The 21,196-nt window shown below is 43.9% G+C and overlaps 1 protein-coding gene across 2 annotated transcripts in view; it reads left to right on the top strand.

The window, feature by feature from the left end:
- Positions 1-20,002, top strand: part of LOC101877099 (vesicle-fusing ATPase) — a 58,834-nt gene extending 38,832 nt beyond the window's left edge. The window contains exons 12-21 of one of the 2 annotated variants that reach the window (XM_034070142.1): positions 128-315; positions 3,568-3,663; positions 4,266-4,422; positions 5,046-5,179; positions 6,378-6,444; positions 6,593-6,672; positions 14,881-15,015; positions 16,139-16,252; positions 17,842-17,897; positions 18,500-20,002. In XM_034070142.1, coding sequence (XP_033926033.1) covers positions 128-315; positions 3,568-3,663; positions 4,266-4,422; positions 5,046-5,179; positions 6,378-6,444; positions 6,593-6,672; positions 14,881-15,015; positions 16,139-16,252; positions 17,842-17,897; positions 18,500-18,518 — 1,046 coding nt within the window. In that variant the 3' untranslated portion in view covers positions 18,519-20,002. Of the gene's footprint in view, positions 1-127; positions 316-3,567; positions 3,664-4,265; positions 4,423-5,045; positions 5,180-6,377; positions 6,445-6,592; positions 6,673-14,880; positions 15,016-16,138; positions 16,253-17,841; positions 17,898-18,306 lie in introns of both variants that reach the window. The other variant, XM_034070143.1, reaches the window with a different exon arrangement.
- Positions 20,003-21,196: the final 1,194 nt, after the last annotated feature.

The raw sequence follows: 21,196 nt of genomic DNA, 5'->3' as shown, positions 1-21,196 counted from the left end.
TGTAAGAGTGAATTGCTCATGGTGAGAAGGAGCCTTTGGAAGCCAGACTGTTGAGGAGCAGGAAGGGCTTTGCTGCAGTTGCTGTGCTGAGGTGGCTGATTGACATGTGTTGTGTTTAAAATCTCAGGCTTGCCGGATGAGAAGGGGCGATTTCAGATTCTTCATATCCACACGGTTCGGATGCGGGAGCACCAGCTGCTGGCTGAAGATGTGGACATTGCAGAGCTGGCAGTGGAGACTAAAAACTTCAGTGGTGCTGAATTAGAAGGGTTAGTTCGAGCTGCTCAGTCTACTGCTATGAACAGACACATTAAGGTCAGTCCTTTTGTCTCTCACTGGGGCAGAAAAGGGGAAAATAATTATGGTTGGAATCTTTTCTGGAGTGTTTAATTCCAAATGGTATCTCAGCCTACCTTAGGAGAGGGAATACATACAGACACTAACATTTCATTGTGCTTCTACGTGGTTCTGAATTACCTCTTTCACCTAAGCCCCTTTCATTGACCTCTAAGAAGCTCTTGCATAGCTCAGTGGGGATGGAAAGTGATTGTCAATGTGTTTTGATAAAAACTGAAAGTAGAGTCTTCAGCTCAGTGATATGGATTGGACCCAGGAGTCAAGAGGTGGAAGTGAGAACAGCCAGTCATACAGGAACGATCTGTGCTGGAGCATGTCTTCCATTTCAAATCAGTATTCACTTGATGATCATCCATAAGAGACTTATAATATTCACATCTCCTTCCATTCCAGAGGAACATTGTCTTGCTTCCCCATGCTTGCTGATTATCTGAGGTCAGTGTATCTTTAACTAGAAAGCAGTTAAGGACCATGAAATGTCAGGTTATATTAATCCAGATGCAAACCACAGTATTTGATGGTGTTGAAATATGAGATGATTAGTTCGTGAAGAAGGCGGCTGAAGGGCACAGTCCCTTTGCTCTGGTGGCCAAGAACTGGGGTTACTGCAGAGAAAAGCCTTTGGCAGCAATTCCACAGCCTTGGTCTAGGATTTTTAACTGAAAAGTCTGTCCAAACTTGAATGTGAGGGAAGCACATCATGCTTTTATTTAAGTGAGAGAAACTGTTTGGTTACTTAGATGTTTGTGTCTCTTGGGAGCATTCTCTAAAGGAAAAGTGGTTCTTTCTGCTCGTATTTCTTGTAAAGCCATAATACTCAAAAACTCCCTGTTTCCTGTAGGAAAACCCCACAAACACCAGCAGTTTCTCATTTTCTTGTATTCTGTCTGAAAACGAATATAAAAGTCAGCCCTTCTCAGGCAAAGCATTTTCTTGGAAGAATTAATTTTACTTATAGCTGCTGTTTCTGCAAGTGCTTGAATTTTGTGTGACTTTGGGGACCATAAGTGTTTCGATACATTCCCTGTTGGTACCAGAAAGTGACAGTGGAAGCAGAGAAAATGGCAACGCATAAATGTGAAAGTGCAGTCCCCTCCTTTAGGTTGGTATGTGATTGACATCTTTATGTATGTGGGTATATTCCAAATGGGAAGTGGCTGCACTTTGGTTTACTTTTCAAACACTTGGATATAGTATTTTTGGCTAATCCGATTGTTTGTTCTGAAGCTGTCTTCAGGCAGATGATCCACGAAAAAGCCAGAAATACACCCAAGTGTTTTATTCTCTCCTACAAGTACTGCAGAATTTCAAATCTCCACCAAAAGCCTGACCTAGTTTTCAGAAGCAAGAGCACAAACTGAAAATCAAGGGATATTGTTCTTTTAAATCTTTTAAACTCTGCTGATAATCTCTCAAAGTATGGGTGTGTGTCTCTAACTCATTTAAGGCTAGGAAAGAAAGACATCAAACACCCCCAGCCCCCTGCTTTTTAAGTGTACAAACAACTTCAGGAATATATTAACAGTGTTTCAAGTACCTTCACTTCCATCTGCAAAGTAGACTAGTGACAAACCTGCACTAAAGAGCCACTCAGTTGGTATGTTTGGCATCCTGTATTGCTGCTTGGTGAGTGCTTTTGGGAGAAGGGGCTCTCATTTCAGCCATCCTTTGATTAATGTTATTTCTTTGGCGTGGTGGTACTGGCCAGTGTGGGTTCCTGAGGTTGTTGTCTAGAGGCTGCATTTGCTACTCTACAAGACAAGCATAATGTGATTATTTTTATTCCTTTTTTTTCCTTCCTGTGCTCAAGTGCACTCCCTGTTCTTGTAGAGCATAGAATTGTAGAATAGTTTGGGTTGGAAAGGACCATAAGATCATCCAGTTCCAACCCCGTGCCAGGGGCAGGGATGCCTCACACTAGACCATATTGCCCAAGATTATGTCCAACCTGGCCTTGAACACTGCCAGGGATGGAACATTTAGAGGATGTCTCAGAGACACATCTGTAAGCATTAAAGTTGTTTTACTCATCCATCACTGTGGTCTTAAGCAAAGGTGATAGAGGTTGCTTCCAAGAAACCCCCTTGAAATCCCCTATTTCTATCAGATCATGTAGGGCCGTTCAGTCCTCGGGTAGAAGCAGGTGGTGTTCTACAGACTCTTGTAACTTTCAATGAAAATTAGACTTGTGTTGGAATCTGGAGCAATTAGTTATGGTGGAACATCTGCTATGGTACCCAGTAACACATCTCCAACTGGCTTTAAAGGCTGCAGGCATCAGAATAAGGTTTTCAGTTTTAAAGGCTGCTCTCAAGTTGTTTTCAAGAATTAAAAACCTCTTCTGGCTCCAGTGTGAGCAGCTTTGGGTCACCTCCTAGTTGGTACCATTGAGAAATGGTTGACAAGAGAAGGTTGTGGTAGTGCTGTCTCTACTCTGTGTATTTGCTTCCAGTCTGTAGCTTTTAAATGTTGCTGGATGGTTTGGGAATGGCAGAAGGGGAAAAAGGTGATGCTTTTCAGTTAGAAAGGAGTGCAGTGTGAGCCGAGTTAACTGCAGCCTATTTATTCCAAGTAGTACTGATAGCACTGTCTTGGGAAGATCCCTGGCTTTGGTCAAACTGAAGCAAATAAAGGCAAAGCAGAAAGAAATCTAATATTTGCCAATCCCCTTCAAAACTTTCTTGTGAGGAGAGGAAAGTACATGGCTTGAATAGAGAACGCAAACCTCCTGAAATAGATGTGTGTGAAGAATTCTTATTTTTGGCTTAGCTGCCAAAGATGGGGTGGGCAGATTGAGACTTGGGTTAAACCAAACTGTGTCTTTCTGAGAAAAATCACACAGTGGAGGAGGCTTCATCCCCTTCTAATCCAGCACCCAGGAAGCATAATGAAGAGTTTTTTCTACAGCTTCTACATGGAATGGTTAGTTCCCTACTCTGCAAGGTCATGGCCATACTCTTCACTTCAGTTTCCACCCAGTGGAGTGGAACAGCTACTACTTAATAACTTTGGGAGGCTGGAATATGGATGTGGCTGTGTGAGGATGATGATGGCTCCACTGGTGTTCAACATATGTCCCACAAATGTCCTGTTAAGAAGCATTTTTGTTATTGACATAGACCATCTACAGGATTGGATCCATGGATGGAAGTTGATAAGGGTTTGTGTGTGGTACTGCTGTATTTCAATGTCTTTTATTGCCTTTATTAGGCCAGCAACAAAGTGGAGGTGGATATGGAGAAGGCAGAGAGCTTGCGTGTGACAAGAGGAGACTTCTTTGCATCCTTGGAGAACGACATCAAACCAGTAAGTGGGCAGTGAGTAACTCCTGTAATAGTCATCCAGTGCAGTTAATGACGTGAGGTAACAACTTCCTTCTGGGATCAGACAGACAGTGGTGCACCATGGGCTGACATCCTGTGTCCTGTGTTGTCAGAATGAAATTAGGGAGCCTCTTTCTGCTAAGGCTGTTTTGTACCATTTGTTGCATGCAAGAATCATACAAAGGGCTAGAAGGAATAAAGAGAGCAGCTTGGAATTCCTTCTTGCTGTATGTATGCTCTCTGTTTTTGGCTACTTCAGTCAATGGATGCCAGCTTCACTGTGGTCTGTAGTGGGAGGTTTTAAGCCTCATTTTTGAGAATTGCCTGCAAAGGGTGTGGATTCAGAACTCACTCCCAACTTGCACTGATTGGAATTTGTTTTGAGGGTGCATGGAAATATGTTTCTACATGTGCATGGTCTCCACCAGTGTTCAGTCCCTTGAACTGGAATGTTGTGTGTCACCAATGGGTCTTGCAGTACTGACTGTCTTGGTTCAGGTCACTTTGGTGATGTGTAATTGTTTCTTGTTTTTTTGATGTGATGCAAAATTGCACAGTAAAGAAATGTTCCTTCTCTTAATACAGGCGTTTGGAACCAACCAGGAAGACTATGCAAGCTACATCATGAATGGTATTATTAAATGGGGTGATCCAGTAACGAGGGTATTGGATGATGGGGAGCTGCTTGTTCAACAGACTAAGAACAGTGACCGCACTCCTTTGGTCAGCGTTCTTCTGGAAGGTAAATTTAAGGAAAAAAAGCCCAAAACCACCCCAAAACCCTCAAGTGAATTCTGCAAACTATTCCTATCAGTTGCCCAAGTGGTCATCAGGGAACTGGACGTGAAAGAAACACGAGAGGAAAAACAGAACTGTAAAAAACTGAGAAAAGAATTATGTAGCCATGTGTATGCAGTCCCTTCTGCCTCTCCAAAACTGAATTGTATTGGATATATAGACTAAGATGTGTCTTTGGTCTCTGAATTGGTCTGTTGTGAGTTCAGACAGATAACAAGCTATCTTTGTCAGTATTCAGAAGAGGCATACATATATTTCAAGAAGTTGTCCAAAATACAAGCACATGGTGCTTTGGTGCCAGTCCTACAAAATGGGTAACATCCTCTTTTGTGCTGGTTTTGCAGCAAATCAGTCTGCATGTTCTCAAACAACTGCATCCATTTCCTTTATCTGGGGGACTGCGCTGTACTAGGAGTTAGTGTGTTCCTTCTGCAAGTAGAAGAAAAGGTCATTTGGGGATGCAGGTACCTCTGAATGACAGTCTAAACACACTGAAGAGATCCATGCTGAGCCTTATCAAAGCTGTTTTCTCCCTTGTATTTTTATGACGTTTGTCCTATGTTTCAGGTCCCCCCCACAGTGGGAAGACAGCTTTAGCAGCAAAAATAGCAGAAGAATCCAGCTTTCCCTTTATCAAGATTTGTTCTCCTGATAAGATGATTGGATTTTCTGAAACTGCCAAGTGCCAAGCTATGAAGAAGGTACTCATGTGCCCTACTCCTTTGCTTGATTACAGTCCAATTCTATGTTCGCTGGTGGATAGGAAAAGGAATTATCCTTGTGTTTGTGTTTTTGACTCTCTGCAGTTCCTAAATTCCTGTGCATATGTTTATTTATGAAGTTGAATGAATGTTTTTATGGTACTGACACTAAGTGACTTGGAGAATTTCAGGGTTCTGTCCAAATTGGGGCTGATGTGTAATCATGACTGACAGTGGAACAAAACACCTGATCTGTGGTGAGCTAGAGCTCTGCCTGCAAAGATGAAGGCAGGAAGGGCTTAGGGTTGCACTGAGAATAGATTCTGACTGAATGAGACTAAGAGCAGTTTGGAGGTGGCAATGTTAAGAGTTTTAACAACTTGGGAAGCTGGGGGAATGCAAATAAGTTGTACAGCTTAAATCATTTCAAGTAGCCAGGTGGAAGGAAGGAAGATTTCATTCTCTGAAGCAAGCCAGCACTTACTCTTCTAGCTGAATGATACTGAATGAAGCATTTAAGTGGAACGTTGCTCTAAGGTCAGTTTGTTGCAGGATTGGATAGTTTCGAAGAGAAGCAAAATGCTCATAGCTGGAAGCCCAGTTTGTAACTGAGATTCAAAAAGGAGTTTTCTGGACTTCACTTGAATCAGTGGGTGCTGGAGGCAGGCTTGCAGCACCACTGGTGTCCCTAGTGCTGCTTAGTGTTTAAATCCAAAGCTTTGCAGGACACTGGTTTGCTGCTCTAAAGGGTGATGTGGAGGCTTAATCTGTACCTGAGCAGGTCTGTTCTCCCTGCAGTATGCTCTAAGGAAAAGTAACCAATATCCAGCCTAGGTAGGAATCTTCATAATTGCATTGCAGTTGTGGGGGATTTGTGTAGTTTTATATGATTAGTATTGTTCCAGCTCCATAAAACAGGGAATGTGCTCAATTTTGTCCATTCTTACAATGAAACACAGAGCAGCTAGCTTTTTTGTGTATGGGGTAAGAAAGCAAAAACTGAGCTCTGAACTGGTTGACATGGCAGTGTTCTGTTAAATGAAGGTAGAGTCTAGTCTCTTGGTCCTTGGCTTTTCCATTCTTTGTTTATTCCTCTACACACTGTTGTGTTTGGCTACAAGCAGGTCATAGGCTCCTATCATGACTGTTGTAGGTTTGGTGCTGAAATGTAACAATGGGTCATTTTGCTGGTTTTTAGATCTTTGATGATGCGTACAAGTCCCAGCTGAGCTGCGTTGTTGTGGATGACATTGAGAGACTGCTGGGTGAGTTCAAATAACAGAAATGCTGAAATATGGCAAACTGGGAATGATCAGGAACCATTTCCTTTGAGAGCCTTGAACTGGCTCACACATTGACGCGGTTTAAATGTGCATCTGCTTAGTGAGCATTAAAATGCATTTTTCCTTTCAGATTATGTCCCAATTGGACCACGGTTCTCTAATCTGGTGTTGCAAGCCCTTCTTGTGCTGCTAAAGAAGCCCCCCCCTCAGGTAAGAAGGTAATTGAGGGGCGAGAAGCCCTATTCCTGTAATAATTCTGACACTGGAGAGCTTTGTGTCTTGCTGATAGCTGCTGTGCTGCCAGTGGTATTAGTGCTATTGTCTCTTGATTCAGTCAAGTTAATCCTAGCCTGCTGCTGCTCATTCAGCGAGACATTTCTAGGATAACCTCAAAGGATTCAACTTCAATTATCTAATTACTTAAGGCTGAATCTTCTGCAGTTAGCCCCAGAAATACTGAGTAAGGAAACAAGTTTAACCTTCACCATGTGAAACTTAAACATGCAAGCTGTCTGCTGGCTGATTAACTGAGGAACTGCTCAGTCCAAATCAATCCCTGGCTCAACCATGTGCTCCCTTCTTATTTAGAAATCAATTTCTAAGTAATGTATGGTTGTGGGTGTCAGGGTTTTAATTTGTTCTTAACTTGAAATTATCAGGTGTTAATTACAGTGGGTAAGGAAAGCTTAAGATCTTACATCTCATGCTGATCCTGTCTGTTTGCACTTTCTGGCTTGATGAGATTTAAGAACATCACAAGTGATAACGTTTGTGAAGCTTGCGCTGAAAAAGGCAGGCAAGGACCCTTCTCTTTTCTTGTTTGCCATTTTTCCTGTCGTTCGCTGGAATTCTGCTGTGTGTGTGAAAGTATCTGCATGAATAAATAACATAGCAACAGGAACACCTTGAAAGGTGGTGTCAGGAAAAGGCACAAAAGCACAGCCTGGATGAACTCAATTTTTTGTCATTTTTAAGATGCTGGAAACAATGATGTATGCGTGAGTGTTGTTTTCATTAGAGACTTTGGTGAAAAGACCTTTCAAATACAGAACTTTGAACTAAACTCTAATGCCACAGGCCCTGAAGTTCCTCTCGTGACTGCCAACCTGGGAGAACAAAGGTTTTCCCCAGTGAGCTTTCTAGGACACGTGAAGTCACTAATGTAAAATTGGGATTCTGTTATCGCATACATCGGGTCAGAAAGCCTGCAACAGTACAACCAGGTTTGATCATGATATTCTCATGTAATCATTGACCTATTGCTGGGTATTTCCACAGCACCAGGACATGTTTGGTCCCATAAATCAATAGGGCAAAATAGACCATGATTTGGTTCAGTTATCAAAGGTATTCAAAATACTAAATTCTGCAGTTTATCATTGCATCCTCTGAATGTGTTTTGCTGCATAAATGCATTTTTGTTGGCATCTGAGCCTCCCAGAAAACAGGATGCAGGGCTTGAAGCTCTCAGATATTTGCCAAGTTTATGCATGTTACTGGAGATTTGTACTTTGCAATGTTTGAAATGCCCTTGAGGCTGGAAGACTTTGGGTTGACAGCCAATATTATGGTGACTTAAGCCATAAATTGTTGGAGGGTAGAGAGAGTGTTTTCTGAGGAAATGTCACCATTTGATTGATGATGTGTGTGTGGTTTTTTGTTTTCTAAGTGTCCACTATTGGCTACTGTGGAAATCAGGACATTGGGTTAGATGGACCCTTTGGGCTGTGACCTACTTCGGCTGTTCTGATGATAGGATTCTTCAGAGTGGTTTTTTTCCTTGTGAGTTCCCTGTGGTAGTCATGGCATATGGGGATTTTTATCCTTAAAAAAAGCAAAACAGTGTGTAAGAGGTTGTGTTATGCAGGAAGAAGCCTTTTCTGCTGTGTTTACTGTGAAAAGGATTGAATTTGGGCTTGGAGACTCTTGGGGTTTTTCAGCTCAAGTGAGAAACACACAAGGGAGATAATAACACCAGTTAATCCACACCCTTCCAATTTCCCTCTGAGATGACTAGTTCCCTTGGGGGGCAATTTATTTGGAACTAATGGCTGGTTTCAGGGGGTTGTTGTAATTTGAGATGCAGATACATGCTTTAAATGTTCATGAGTAGCATCAGTGGTACTAACCTGCTCCATGAGGTCAAGCCAGAATGAATGTCAGTGGGATTAGGCTCATGGGTTTAGGTTCATTCCTTGTAAAAGTGGAGTGTTCTGGGACAGGCTGGGCATATCCTTGTGCTGAGAGAAATCATTGACAAGATCCTGGGGTGACAATATCCGTTACTGCTCTCTCAGATAGGCTCTTTATTGTGCCACGAGTCAGAGGGGCCCGAAATACAGAGCTGATTTGAAAAGCTTCCAACCAAGAACATTGAAGCAGTTGAAACTGCAGGCAAGGAATGAGTGGGAAGCTCATTTCAGCAGCACAGCTCTGCTGCTCCCATCTCTGTGGCCCAGATTATGTATTCACACGGTGTTGTCACATCACTTGCAGGGAGTATACTTAATGTGCAAGCAGCTTCCTACAATTACTGTAGGCTATGTGTGCAAGAGGAGCATTTCTGGGATGAAATCTTATTAATTATGCATTGAGGTATATGTCTCTGTTGAACTGGCTTATGAAAGCTGCCTCCCAGACTCCCCTCTTCCTTTTGAGGCTGTGTTATTTTAACATGGTGTGGGAAGGACAAATCCTTCAAGCTTCTCGTTTTCTGGGCTTCCTGGCTCCTTTTGTCCTTTGCAGAAGTTTTGAGGGTAAACACATTAGACTTTAAAGAGACTAGAAGCATCTCTGAGTTTGCTTTAAATTCCTGCTCACAGCCTATGCTTGCATGTTCCATTCAGCAATGCTTAAATAGTGGTATCTATTTCTACCAGTTCAAGACGACTCAAAACCATGGCGTTTCCTTTAGCATCTTATTTTAACCAATTAAAGTCTTTTCTAAAATGGATTGAAGAAAATGAACCATGTTCTCTTGGGTCTTTATTTCAATCGAGTTTCCCTGTGTTGTGCAGGAGAGGAGACTGGGGAGGGGCAGGGGGGGAGGATAGAAAGACTGAAAAGGGCTGTCGCAGCAGGGAGCCAAGCGGGAGAAAAGGACTTCTCTGAGAACTAAGCAGCAGCAGCTCCGAAAGCCGAAGCTGCTTCATCTACATGCAGAGTCACACAAGGCATGGAGAGACTCACCAGCCCCACAGAGGTTTCACATGTGCTTCCCTGCTGGTTCCTGTGAAAAGCTAACAATTGGCTCAAAGGGTGAAAGACCATTGCAGCATCCCTGCGCTAAGCTGGACGTACAATCTGTGCAGTGTTAGGAAATGGCTGGCTTAGCAAGATGCTCTCCACCACTCTTGTGGATGCCCTTCCACTGCTCTCAGAGGCCCCCAACCCCTTTCCTCTCCAGGACACTGGACGGGAAGAAAAGGGGGAATAATCTCCTTGTTTGATATAATCCCAGATGCATTCCTGATTCCATGGCACTTGGTGTGAATTGGAACTCCAGTCAACAGTGAGGGTACTTTTGTACTTCAAACCTGGGGAATTATGTTTTGTCCCATAATAGGTGAAGAATTGTTGATTTCCCAAAACCAGATATAGGGTCCAAGGCTGAGTGAAGACCTGGTGGGTGACCCGACAGAGGCACTTCAGTATCCACCAGTATTTCATTATAGCATAGCTTGAGTTCCCTTCAACTCCCCTTGCCTAGGGCTGGCTAGATTTGGTGACATTTGAGGCTCCCCTGACGTGGTGAGACTCCATTTCCTTGTAGCAGAGTCCATGTGATTCTTTTATGTTCTGGTTTGTCTTGCATAGTCAATCCAATGGTGTGGTGCCCATTAGGAAGTGAATAATGGGGTAGAAAAATCACTCTCATAATACTTGAAAATATGACTGTTTAAAACTGCTTCTCATTTGATCTTTGGGTCCCAGCGCTCTCTGCATGGTGATATCCTTTATTCAGGTGAAAACCCACAGGGATTCAGGTGAAATTCCACCTGTGGAAGGTGAAGTCTGGGATTATACCACTTCTAGAAGGCACTGGGGCAAGACAAGCACCTCTGTTGGGTATCCTCCCATCAGCATAGAGGGACCTTGGGCTCCAATTGGGGCACCTTTATTGCCTAAAAATGGGCAAGGTGAGTCCAGACTTCAGTGATGTGCCTGTATCTCATCCCTTCCGATGGAAGAACTGGTCCAGAATGGCCCTGGTAATGAGTCTGACACCAGATGATCTGAAGCTGTTGAAAAGCCAAGTTCCTCCTTAGTGCTTGTTATGCCTGAGTTTCAGAAGTTCAGCTTGAACCCTGCTCTCCTGTGGGCTCAGTCTGTGGCACGGTGCCTTTGCAAGGGCTGCTGTAGAAATGAAGGATCCAAATGTGAGTATTTCTGAAAACGGGGGACATGAGCAGTACATTTCCCAGTAGCAGGAATAAACCCAGTGATGTCCCATGGTGGCTGTCACTGTGGAGTAGTTGGATGAGGGCAGCTTTTCCAGTTCAGCTTTTGATGGCTTTTCCTGCCTTTGTGGTAAAGCCTGGGGCAAACCATTTCTGACTCTGGAGGTTTGCCCCTTGCTTGCGGAGCAAGTTGCCTGAAACTTTGCAAAGTACCAGGGACTCCTGACAGTTCATTTTCTTTTAGTAACTGAGCCAGCAGAGATGATGCTTGTTTTAAGGAAACGGGTTTTCCAGTGGGTCAGGTTTAAAGGGAGCAAGCTTAGGCACATAGCTTCTTTTGAAGAAAGCAGGGAAAGAATCGGAATGTTTTAAGGGGGAGCTGTGAAAACGTTTTAAACAGTGTTTTGCAGCATAGCCATCTGCTCTTAGGAGGGTTCAACCCTTCAGGGTCCTGACCATGGGTCCTAACAGAGGTATCTAAAAGCTGCTGATGGATCTGACCTCTATTAACTTTTCCTGTTGCTCTGAGCCTTGTTAAGCTTTTGCCAGTCATAGTGTGGTGTTTGCTGGAGTTCAGCTGAGCTGTCTGGTGAAAGCAAACACCCTTTTGTTGTTTAAAACTGATACTGATCATTTCAGGTCGTGCTCTCTAGCATTGCTTGTGAAAAACAGCTTTCCCCCTCATCTCCTCTACTAATACACCATGAATCTATTTTGGAATAGATTCATGTGTTCCTACCCCCCAATAGACCATGAATCTGTTTTGGGAAGTCATTTCATATATCTGACCATCCCCAGTGCTTTCCTATGATTTCTCAAACTCTGCTGGATTGGAAATGGTGTTTGACATGGCTGGGATTGCCTATGGAGAGCACCCTGGGTTCATCCTTTAGAATAATGACTTCTGTTTTACTCTTTTCCCACTCTAAAAATGCCTGAGTGTTTGCATTTTGGGTGAGGTTTAGCATCGAGCTGGTGTTCTCACAGAACCAGCCACAATGACCCATTCCAGTGGCTTTCCTAAATGGCAATAAGTCCCTGAGAGTCATTTTTGTGTGTGTAGTAATTGTCCGCTGGCCTGATTTACAGCAAGTTTGGGATTCATCTGACTAAATGTGGCTGTCAGCGGTTTGGTTTTTCTACAACTGAACTAGCTGGTTAGAAAATAGTTTGCTGCCTGAGTCCACAGTGTAGGCAGCTTCTCTGGGAGGAGGTTTGTGTCAGCTGGGCTCCATTAGCAAAGGAGGAAATGCAGGGAATGAGATCATCCGTGGACACCTGAAGTTGCAGAAGGTAAAACGCAGCTCACTCCTTCCATTTCTGTGCTGCTTACATCCTGTCCTGGTGAGACCTTTCAGTCTGGGGTGGAATCCCAAACTAGACTACATTTTTACTGCACTCAGGCATGGACTTAACCCTTGTGGAAGTTGCTCAGGTGGCATCCTTCAAGGCTGCAAGTTGTTATTCCCTTCATTGATGTCTTTGGTGCTGGGCCAGACACTGTACACATGCTGTTAGGTGTATTTTGGGAACACATCCTGCCTTGTTGGCTGCATTTGAGTGGGTTTTTTTTTCCCCTAAAATGCTCATAATTCATAGGAAACATCATTATCCCAACCCCTTACCCAAGCTGGTCTGGATTTTGAGTGTTATGTACGGTAACAATGAACAGTTTAAAATAAGAGTTGCTATAGCTTGTGAAGCAGCTCAGGCTTGGTGGTGTGGCATGGCATGGGTTTGTGCTTGCAGGAGGGTTGGTTTGGAGGGCTCAGTTCTGTTCAAGAGTCTTTGGCTTCCTTTGTACCCTAGCACCTTACCTGCATAACGAGAAAACTCTTTGAAGGGGCCTAACAGCATGTACCTGGCTTGTTCAAATGTGAATAAGGCAGCAGAAGTTCTTACAGGGCTTATGCTTTTTCCTGAGTTAGAGCATATATAACATCAGGTACATCAGTGTTACTATTGAATTGAACAACAGGCCACTGAGGACAATGTGTTGAGGAAATAGAGAGCAACTATGAAAGTGAAGTGAATCGGAATCCAGATGGAATTTTCTCAATCAGATCTGCTGATAATCCCTGTCTTTGCCTTCTGAAGGCTTTGAGCACGCATCAGCTCTGCTCTCACGTGTGCTGTTACCCTAGTTTTATCTTGGCAAGTTGAAGGCACCTTTTAACCTTGTCCTTGGGTGGTAACTTCAGAGCAGAGCTATTTGTACCAGACTTCTGTGGCTCACGAGCAGGTGATGGGTCAAGTGTTCTTGGGGAACTCATTTCACACAGCTTGCAAACTTACATTAAAGTCTGTTTTACCACCCCCTCCCAAAGATGAAGACCACTGAAAGTTTGTCTTTATGCAGGCAAAAAGCTTTCCTGTTGCTGAGCATCATTTAGATTTCTTGGTCTGTGAAGTGCTTTAGCTGAAAATGAGCACCTGAGGGAGCTTTCTGAATTCCTTGTAGGCGTGAGGATCAAATGCTCTTCCCTTTCTCTGCGTGCATTGGTTTTTCCTCTTTCCCTGCAAGATCTTACTGAATTGTTCACGTTTAGCTCAAACTCATAAAATGAGAAAATATTTTCCTGGCCTTGCTACACAGTGACCTGATGATCAGAAAGGAAACGAGTAACGTGCAGTGGGCATGCAGAACACAGTGGAAGCAGCAGCCTGCAGAGCAGTTGTATTTAGGTGGACAGTGCATGCCCTTCTCAGGGCTACCAAAGACAGTTTTAGACACTCAGATCTTTTTCGGCTTGCTGTGAGCTGCCAGTAGGTGAGTTTTGTCTAGGAATAAAGCATTCCCACTCCTGCAGCAGTGCTAAACCTGGCATTTCTGTCATCAGTTTGGGAATTGGCTGCTTCCCATTCAGTTGTCTACTAGGTTTCTGGGGGTTTGCCCCTCTAAAGAGGTGACTGAGGTGCTGAGTGTGGTGCCTCCTGAGGTGCAGGTAGTTATGAATACACAGGAGGGTCAGTACAGTGTTGCCTTTGGGTGAAGCTCATGACCTGGGGCATGTTCTGGTTCCAACCTGCTAGGCATCACCCCCTTGTGCTGTTTTAGGCTAAAACCAAACCTGAAGTGAGCACCCGAGTCTGTTACCAGTTCTGGTGCTTTTTCATTGTCCATCACCCAAAGCAGGAGTGTGATCTGTTCAAACACAACCTGTTGAGGAATATGATGGCACTTGGGAAATAGAAACAAATACTGTGAAGATGCAGCATCTTCATCAAAGACTTAGTAAGTTTAAATAGGTTTTCATCCTTTGTCAGAGGAATGCAAAGCACTTCAATGAATTCTGGCTGCTCTGGGGATAGATTTTAGTTCGTTTGGTACCATTATTAAAAAACCAAACCAAGTTCAGTTTCACAAAGTTGAAGTTTAGAACTTTACTCTTTGTCTCTGAGCATCAGGTAAACTTCCGTACAGCAAATGAGAAGGACAGAGAAGCCAGGCTTCTGGTCAGCCTATGGGCTCCTTGTCCCTTGCATTGGAAAAGGGACTGATCACAGCTGGTAATTCCAAGAGCTCCTCTGATGGAGCCACCAGCCAGCATTGATGAGTGTCTGAACACTGCACAGTGCCAAACAGCTAGCACTGAAATAGCATTTGCAACATGAACTAAAAGTTGATTTTCACGAGCAGTTGATGTTTGCCATTCGTTGCTCTGTTATTTACAAACCCTCTTATTGCTCAGGTCAACTCGGAATTGGTGTGTGCACTGTTGGTTTGAACTGCCAGACATGGTACTGTCCTTGTACACAACCACACTGACAATGGGAACTCTTAGAGACTTAAGCAACCTCTGCTCTTCAGATGTAACCTGTAAAACCATTGCAATTGTCTGCCCAGTGGCAGAGAGTTCTGTAGATGACTTCTATTAGTGACAGATTGAATGCTATTAGTTCTACTTTAAGTGGTGCTTTTACATGGCCATTTTTCACATGTAGATAGCTGAAACTTCCCAAAGCTGGTTCCTCTCTTGTTTTTCCTTCCTTAACACTTACTCCATTGTGTGGACAGGGTCGCAAGCTTCTCATCATTGGAACCACCAGTCGCAAAGATGTCCTGCAGGAAATGGAAATGCTGAATGCTTTCAGCACTACAATTCACGTGCCCAACATTGCAACAGGGGAGCAGCTGATGGAGGCTTTGGAGGTAAGAAAAGAGTCAATGATGACAGGCAAGCTCAAAATGTGTTGGAAATGAGTAATTTTGCAGTAGATCTGTGTTTGGGAACACTGTTCCACTTAACATTATGTCATAATCTGACAGTTCTAAGGCTCCTTTGAATTACTTTTTCATACACTAAATTAAGGGAGAGTGAAGGAACAGTAGGTTTAGGGAAAAAGTTTGTGGAGTGGATTGAAAGATTCCAAGGGCATGGAAGTGGGTCATGAATATAGCTGGGACACTTAAAATTGGTGTTCCTTGAGGGTGCCAGGCTCTTGGAACAACAGTGGGTGAAGGTGTGTGGTGCTGAAGAAATTACAGGTTCTGTATAAATTCATGCACTTAATGGCTTCTTGTTCTATATCCTAGGGGAAATTGTAGTGAATATTGGAAGCTGTTAAAATAAATTGCAGACAGATCTTTTATGCCAGCTTGCAGAATTGTCACAATAATGATAGAATCATAGAATCCCACACTGGTTTGGGTTGGAAAGGATCATCCAATTCCAACCCCCCTGCCATGGGCAGGGATGTCTCACACTAGGCCATGTTGCGCAAGGCTCTGTCCGACCTGGCCTTTAACACTGCCAGGGATGGAGCATTTATCACTTCTTTAGGTAACCTATGCCAGCACCTCACCACCCTCACAGGCAAGAGCCTCTTCCTTGTATCTAACCTGAACTTCCCCTGTTTTACTTTAAACCCATCACCCCTTGTCCTATTGCTACAGTCCCTGATGAAGAGTCCCTCTCCAGCATCCCCTTCAAGATGGTTCATAATTCTTTCAGGCACCAAAGCCTGAAAGACACAGATGCTCTAGCAGCTGTTTTGAAAACTCACTTTGGCTTGAGCTGCTGTGTTCCTTCTACAGTCTAATCTGGAGAAAAGCTGGCATGCATCATGGAAGAGACTGACTGTTTGATTAGAGATGTTATGAGAAGAACTATTATCAAATAAAATGTGTTTTGCCTTGTCTAGATATATTGCAACAAATTTTCCTTAAAGCTAGAAAATGCTTTCTATCTTCTCATCCTCTTTTTCCTGAGTTAGGTAGGATGCATTATCCCTACTGATTCTTTGTTTTATTGTATTTTATTCCCCCCTCCCAGCTCCTGGGTAACTTCAAAGACAAGGAACGCAGCACTATTGCACAGAATGTCAAAGGAAAGCCCGTTTGGATTGGTATCAAGAAGCTGCTGATGCTGATAGAAATGTCATTACAAGTAAGAATGTTTCTGATCCAGGAAGGACTGGGGTAAATGGGAGCAGTCTTAGAGGTTCCCACTTCTCTGCCGACTCCTGCTGTAGCTGTTTGTGGGGAGCCTTTGAATTGGTTTGAGAAAAGAGCTCCGGTGAGAAGAAATGTTCTGAGCAAAGATATCACCAGGTCTTGGTCCATGGAGAGGTCTTTAAAACCCACAGTGCCTATAGGCTGTTTAGAGCTGCTCTTCAGAGCATCTGGCAACTGGCGGGATTGGATTAACTTACCTTTCATGGAATTTCTTCTCTACACCCAGCACGTTAAGATTGCAGATAGCAATCACTTAGGATCCTTCTATTTTTCTTTCCAAGACGAAGGTGCCTGTGCAGGTGTATGGGCTCTCTCCCTGAAGAAGATAAATCTGTCAGGCTGTTCAGCTGCTCTTCTCTTCATTTTCCACTTTCAGCACTTTAAAGAAAATAATTGCAGAGGGTAGAAATATGTAGCTCTTAACCCTCCCCCGCAGCCATCAGCCATGCCTGCGAGCAGCCATCAAGCTTGTGCTCGACAGTGTATGCATGCTAAAAATGAGAGGGTGTAACGTGCAGCCCTAATCCTCCACGCTGACATCCCAGCGCCCTTCGCAGTCCTTCCCCCCTTCACACACTCGCTTTTCACATCAAATGGATTTAGTGCAGCTGAGTGAACTGTCCTTAGATCTTCCTAGGAGAGGCTGAGCATAAGCTAAGAGGCATGTAGTTTAGCAGCATATAAGTCATGTATCCCTCCGTTCACTATTCACAATTCTGTTAAAACTTGCACAGCACTAAGGATATGCTCTGACTGGATGTCACCTCAGGGAATAAAGTCATTTATCTAGATTACTTTTTCCTCTTCTTCCTTGGCTTTTAATTCCATACCTACAGGCAAGTCAGTAAGTCATTGCTCACATGTATTAAATGTATTTAAAGGGTGCAGGCCTTCAGGGACTGCCTGGCTCTGTTGCAGTCCATTTCACTCAGTCTTGACAATGGATCCCTTCTTCTGACACAGAATTTTTTCTGCTTTGACCTTAAGCACTGGTTCTTTTCAAACCTGAAGGCAAAGGTTATGTAAATCATGGGCAGCTCTGAACCTGGAGGTGGGTAGAAATGCTCACTCCAGCCTTGTGCACAGCATCGCTCCGTGGCCGCACACCTATGATGCTGTAGATGGGGGGTCTTCATGCTGCCCTAAACCATGCAGACAGGTAAACTTGTGTGTTGTTTTGTTGGGGTTTTTTAAACAGAACACTGGGGAGAGGCAGGACTGATCTTTAGGGGATGTTCCTGGTGGATGGAGCCAAACCACACTGCTGGTTCTGGAAGCCTTGTGCTGGGATTCAGCTTTCCCTTATGCACTGACCCACTACGTGCAGCTCCTCTCCTGTGCTACTGGAGCTGTACGGGAGGTAAGGAAGACAGAGGATGTATGAGGACATACTTGGGCTGATCTCTGGCTAGGCCAATGTATGGGCAAAGCAAACACACATCCCCAGCTGTCTTTGTGGCTTCGTTTTCCTGCTGTAAGACTGCATCACGTTAATGGAGATCTGTTTTGTTTGGTGTTTAGATGGATCCTGAGTACCGGGTGAAAAAGTTCTTGGCTCTTCTGAGAGAAGAAGGAACGTAAGTACTTTTATTTTAAAGCATTGCTTAAAATCCTCTTCTCTGCTCAGAAACAAGCATCTCCTTGAGGGGAAGCTGCAGTGCAGTGTAGCTGATCTCGGTGGTGGCCTCTCCTCTGTTTATAGAGCTCTATACCAGCTCAGTTCTCCATGCAGCTGTATGCCAGTTGATTTGGGAGGGGGGAGGTCCTGACAACTTTTTGAGAACCTGCATGCCTGAGTTCTCTGCTTTTCTTAATTTACCTGTGCCTTTAAATGAGATGTTGGACCACAATTAACGTTCTTGAGCTAAAGTAAATCAGAGGAGGTTCTGCTAGAGTTAAAATCCAGCTGTTTGTCTAAAATCTGGAACTTTGATTTGTTGTGTTTCTCCTGTCTGAGAGAAGGATGTCGTACTCTTTCCCCTGTAGGTATCACAGGGAATAGTTGAGCCCAGTCTTGACAGTGGCATCTCCTAGAAAATGACTAATACCTGTAGGGCAGTACCTGTGCTGGGGAAACACACCAGTATCTATCCTGGCTCCATGTGAGTGGGTTCCAGTGTGTGCTTGATGCTTTCATACGTGTGCATGCTTTCTTGACGGGTTTGGCTTCTTTTGCAAGAGTTCCTTGCCTAGACTGAAGGTGGACCAAGTGCAAGATCAACAGCTGGAAAAGTGACCAACCTGGAGAATACACACTGGGCTCTTTACTCTTCTGTGTTGCACATACTGGACAAAGTGAAATGCTCCCCTGTTTCCAAGAACCCAATGTGGAATCTGCATGTTTAGTGCAATACAGTATCTTTATTCTTTGTCTTTAATATCCTCATATCATGTGGAAGTGTCTCCTAGAACACTGTGCTTCTGTCTCTGTGCAGGCAAGGCTGCATTTTCATTTGGTTTGAGCATGAGGGAAATGCCCTTTAAGTTGTGAAGCTGATGCTCACTTGTGTCCAGCGTCCAGTTGCTCCTATAGGAAAAAACTCCTGACCTCTAATAAAACCTGACAGTCTGTGGTGAAGACTCTATCCTGATCTGATGTTATGTCATACTATGCCTCACTGAACACTGAGCCAGGCTGATTACCTAAAGACAGTGCCCATAGTAATTCAATTCCAGAATTGCCTAAATGCTGATACCTGCTTTCTTTAATATCCAGGTATTTTGTGGCCCTATGAGAGAGACTGGCTAGTGGCATTAGGGACTGGAAGAAGGCAGGGGAGTATGGTGATCAGAGTAGAAGAAACTTCTAGATCTGGTACTGAAGGCATTTAAACTTGTTAATTTAACAGCTTTAGAGATGCTGATTCCAGCCTGAAAGCTCTCCATGAGTGCAGTGTAGATGGCAGCTTTGGTATTAGCCAGCCTCATTGTATCTCATTTTCTGGCCAAGTTACCAAAGTTGCAGTTCCTCCTTAGAGACAGAGAGGAAGCCAAGCCCTGCAGATGCACGAGATAATGTATTGCCATGATTTTGCACTGAAATTAAGGAATGTATCACTTTGCTATGTGGTCCTTCCCCAGTAGTCATCTCACATCAATGGGATGCTGTCAATGATGACTGTATGAGGCTACTCCCCTCTGGTTCTTTGGCTCCACACGTTTAATAAGGTTTATGGAACATACCTCAATTTGGTGGGGCATGAAATCAAAGCCATTTATGGGATCTTAGTCATTGTAGCTTCCTAAACTTGACCAGACATGCTGCTAAGGGTTAGCAGCTTGTACCCAAAGTGGTGTTCCCAGGGAAAGAGGGTGCTTCATGTTCTTTCAGCCCCAAAGGTGAAGGTACTGTAGTCCTTAGTGCACACTTACAGCAGCTGGAGTATTTTAGTCACTCCACTCTGCTTTCTTTTCCTCTGGCAGTGCTGTTGTATTGTGATGACATGGCGAGTCCCAGTGGTTATTATTCCCTCTCATTTTGTGTATGATCTTGTGAATTTATTTGTTCCTTTCTTTCCTCTGCTAGTCCTAGTGACAGCAGCACACATTAACTTATATTTCAGAGCAAATGATGTAAACCTTATTGTGTCTTTGTCCAGAACTATATTGATGAATAAATATCTGGTTTAATTGCACATTCAGTGGATTCAATAAAAAGCACAACAACTTGTGATGTTCTAGGAGGCATCTGTGTCTTTGGTGCTGGTTCAACAGAGGTGTATATATGGAATGATGATGTATGGCGTGAAGACAAGCAAAGCTATTCTCAGGCTGGTGATAGCCAGAGGGATGCTCAATTTCTACCTAAGCATGGGTGGATTGAATATATATTCCCAGCCTGGACAGCTTGACCACAGGTAGTCTTAAAGGAACTGGCTGAGAAGACCTCTGGTCCAACCCATCCTAGAGTTTTCTGGACCATGCAGTGCTGAGGAAGCCCCAGAGATTCATGCATGTGTGTGCAGGGGTATCACACTTGAAGAAGGACATGTTATAAAACAGGGCAAAATGATGGGTGTGGTATTCCACCTATTCCAACCTATTCTGAGATCTCCATCCAAAGTGTTTCCTGCAGGTGGCAGAAGAGAATGACTCCTGGCAGCATTTTTCCACCACATATTCTCTACTTCGGGGGCAAGAGTGGCTTTATGGTGAGAACTGTATCACTTTAAACAGTAATGGCCAAATTCTTTATCCCCTTCTTTTCATTGTTAACTGCCTTTTCCTGAGCTTTCCAGAAATGTAGCTGTCTCTCAATTAGCTTTGTTAACCAAAGACGAATGTATTTCAAAGTGTTGGGATGAGGTTTCTGGGGAGGTGTGGTGGAGAATAGCCTGGGATGGTGGGCAGACATAGGGCAGACATGCAGCTGGTTGCACTCACAACACTCTTAAGCTCAAAGCACCCCATGAGGCTGGACTCTGATTGTCTGGTTTGTTGGTGACATGACATTGGTGTTTGTGTAGCTTTGAAGGCATTGCTGCTGCCACCCAGCAGCAGATAGCCCAGGCAGAAGCTGTGGCTGCTCCATCCCTGGCAGTGCTCAAGGCCAGGTTGGACACAGGGGCTTGGAGCAGCTGCTCCAGTGGAAGGGGTCCCTGCCTGTGGCAGGGGTTGGAACTGGATGAGCTTTGAGCTCACTTCCAACACTGTTTCCATGCTGTTTGCAACGTGGTGCAGTCAGATGGAGTTGGGCATCATTCACACACAAAACAGCACCATGTTTCAGGCAGCACTCTGCCAGAAGGCACATGTAATTGTGTATAAATTTGGGATCAGTGCAGGAAAATAGAACAATCTTGTTATTTTTGTATCCTTTGGATGAGGCCAGATCTGTGTAAAATTGTGTGCACTTAAAGGCATCATTAATGTATGG

The sequence above is a fragment of the Melopsittacus undulatus genome, chromosome 17, assembly GCF_012275295.1.
Source record: "Melopsittacus undulatus isolate bMelUnd1 chromosome 17, bMelUnd1.mat.Z, whole genome shotgun sequence".
Classification (NCBI taxonomy): domain Eukaryota; kingdom Metazoa; phylum Chordata; class Aves; order Psittaciformes; family Psittaculidae; genus Melopsittacus; species Melopsittacus undulatus.
The sequence above is the reverse complement of the archived record's forward strand: the minus strand, read 5'-3'. Positions and strand labels throughout refer to the sequence as shown.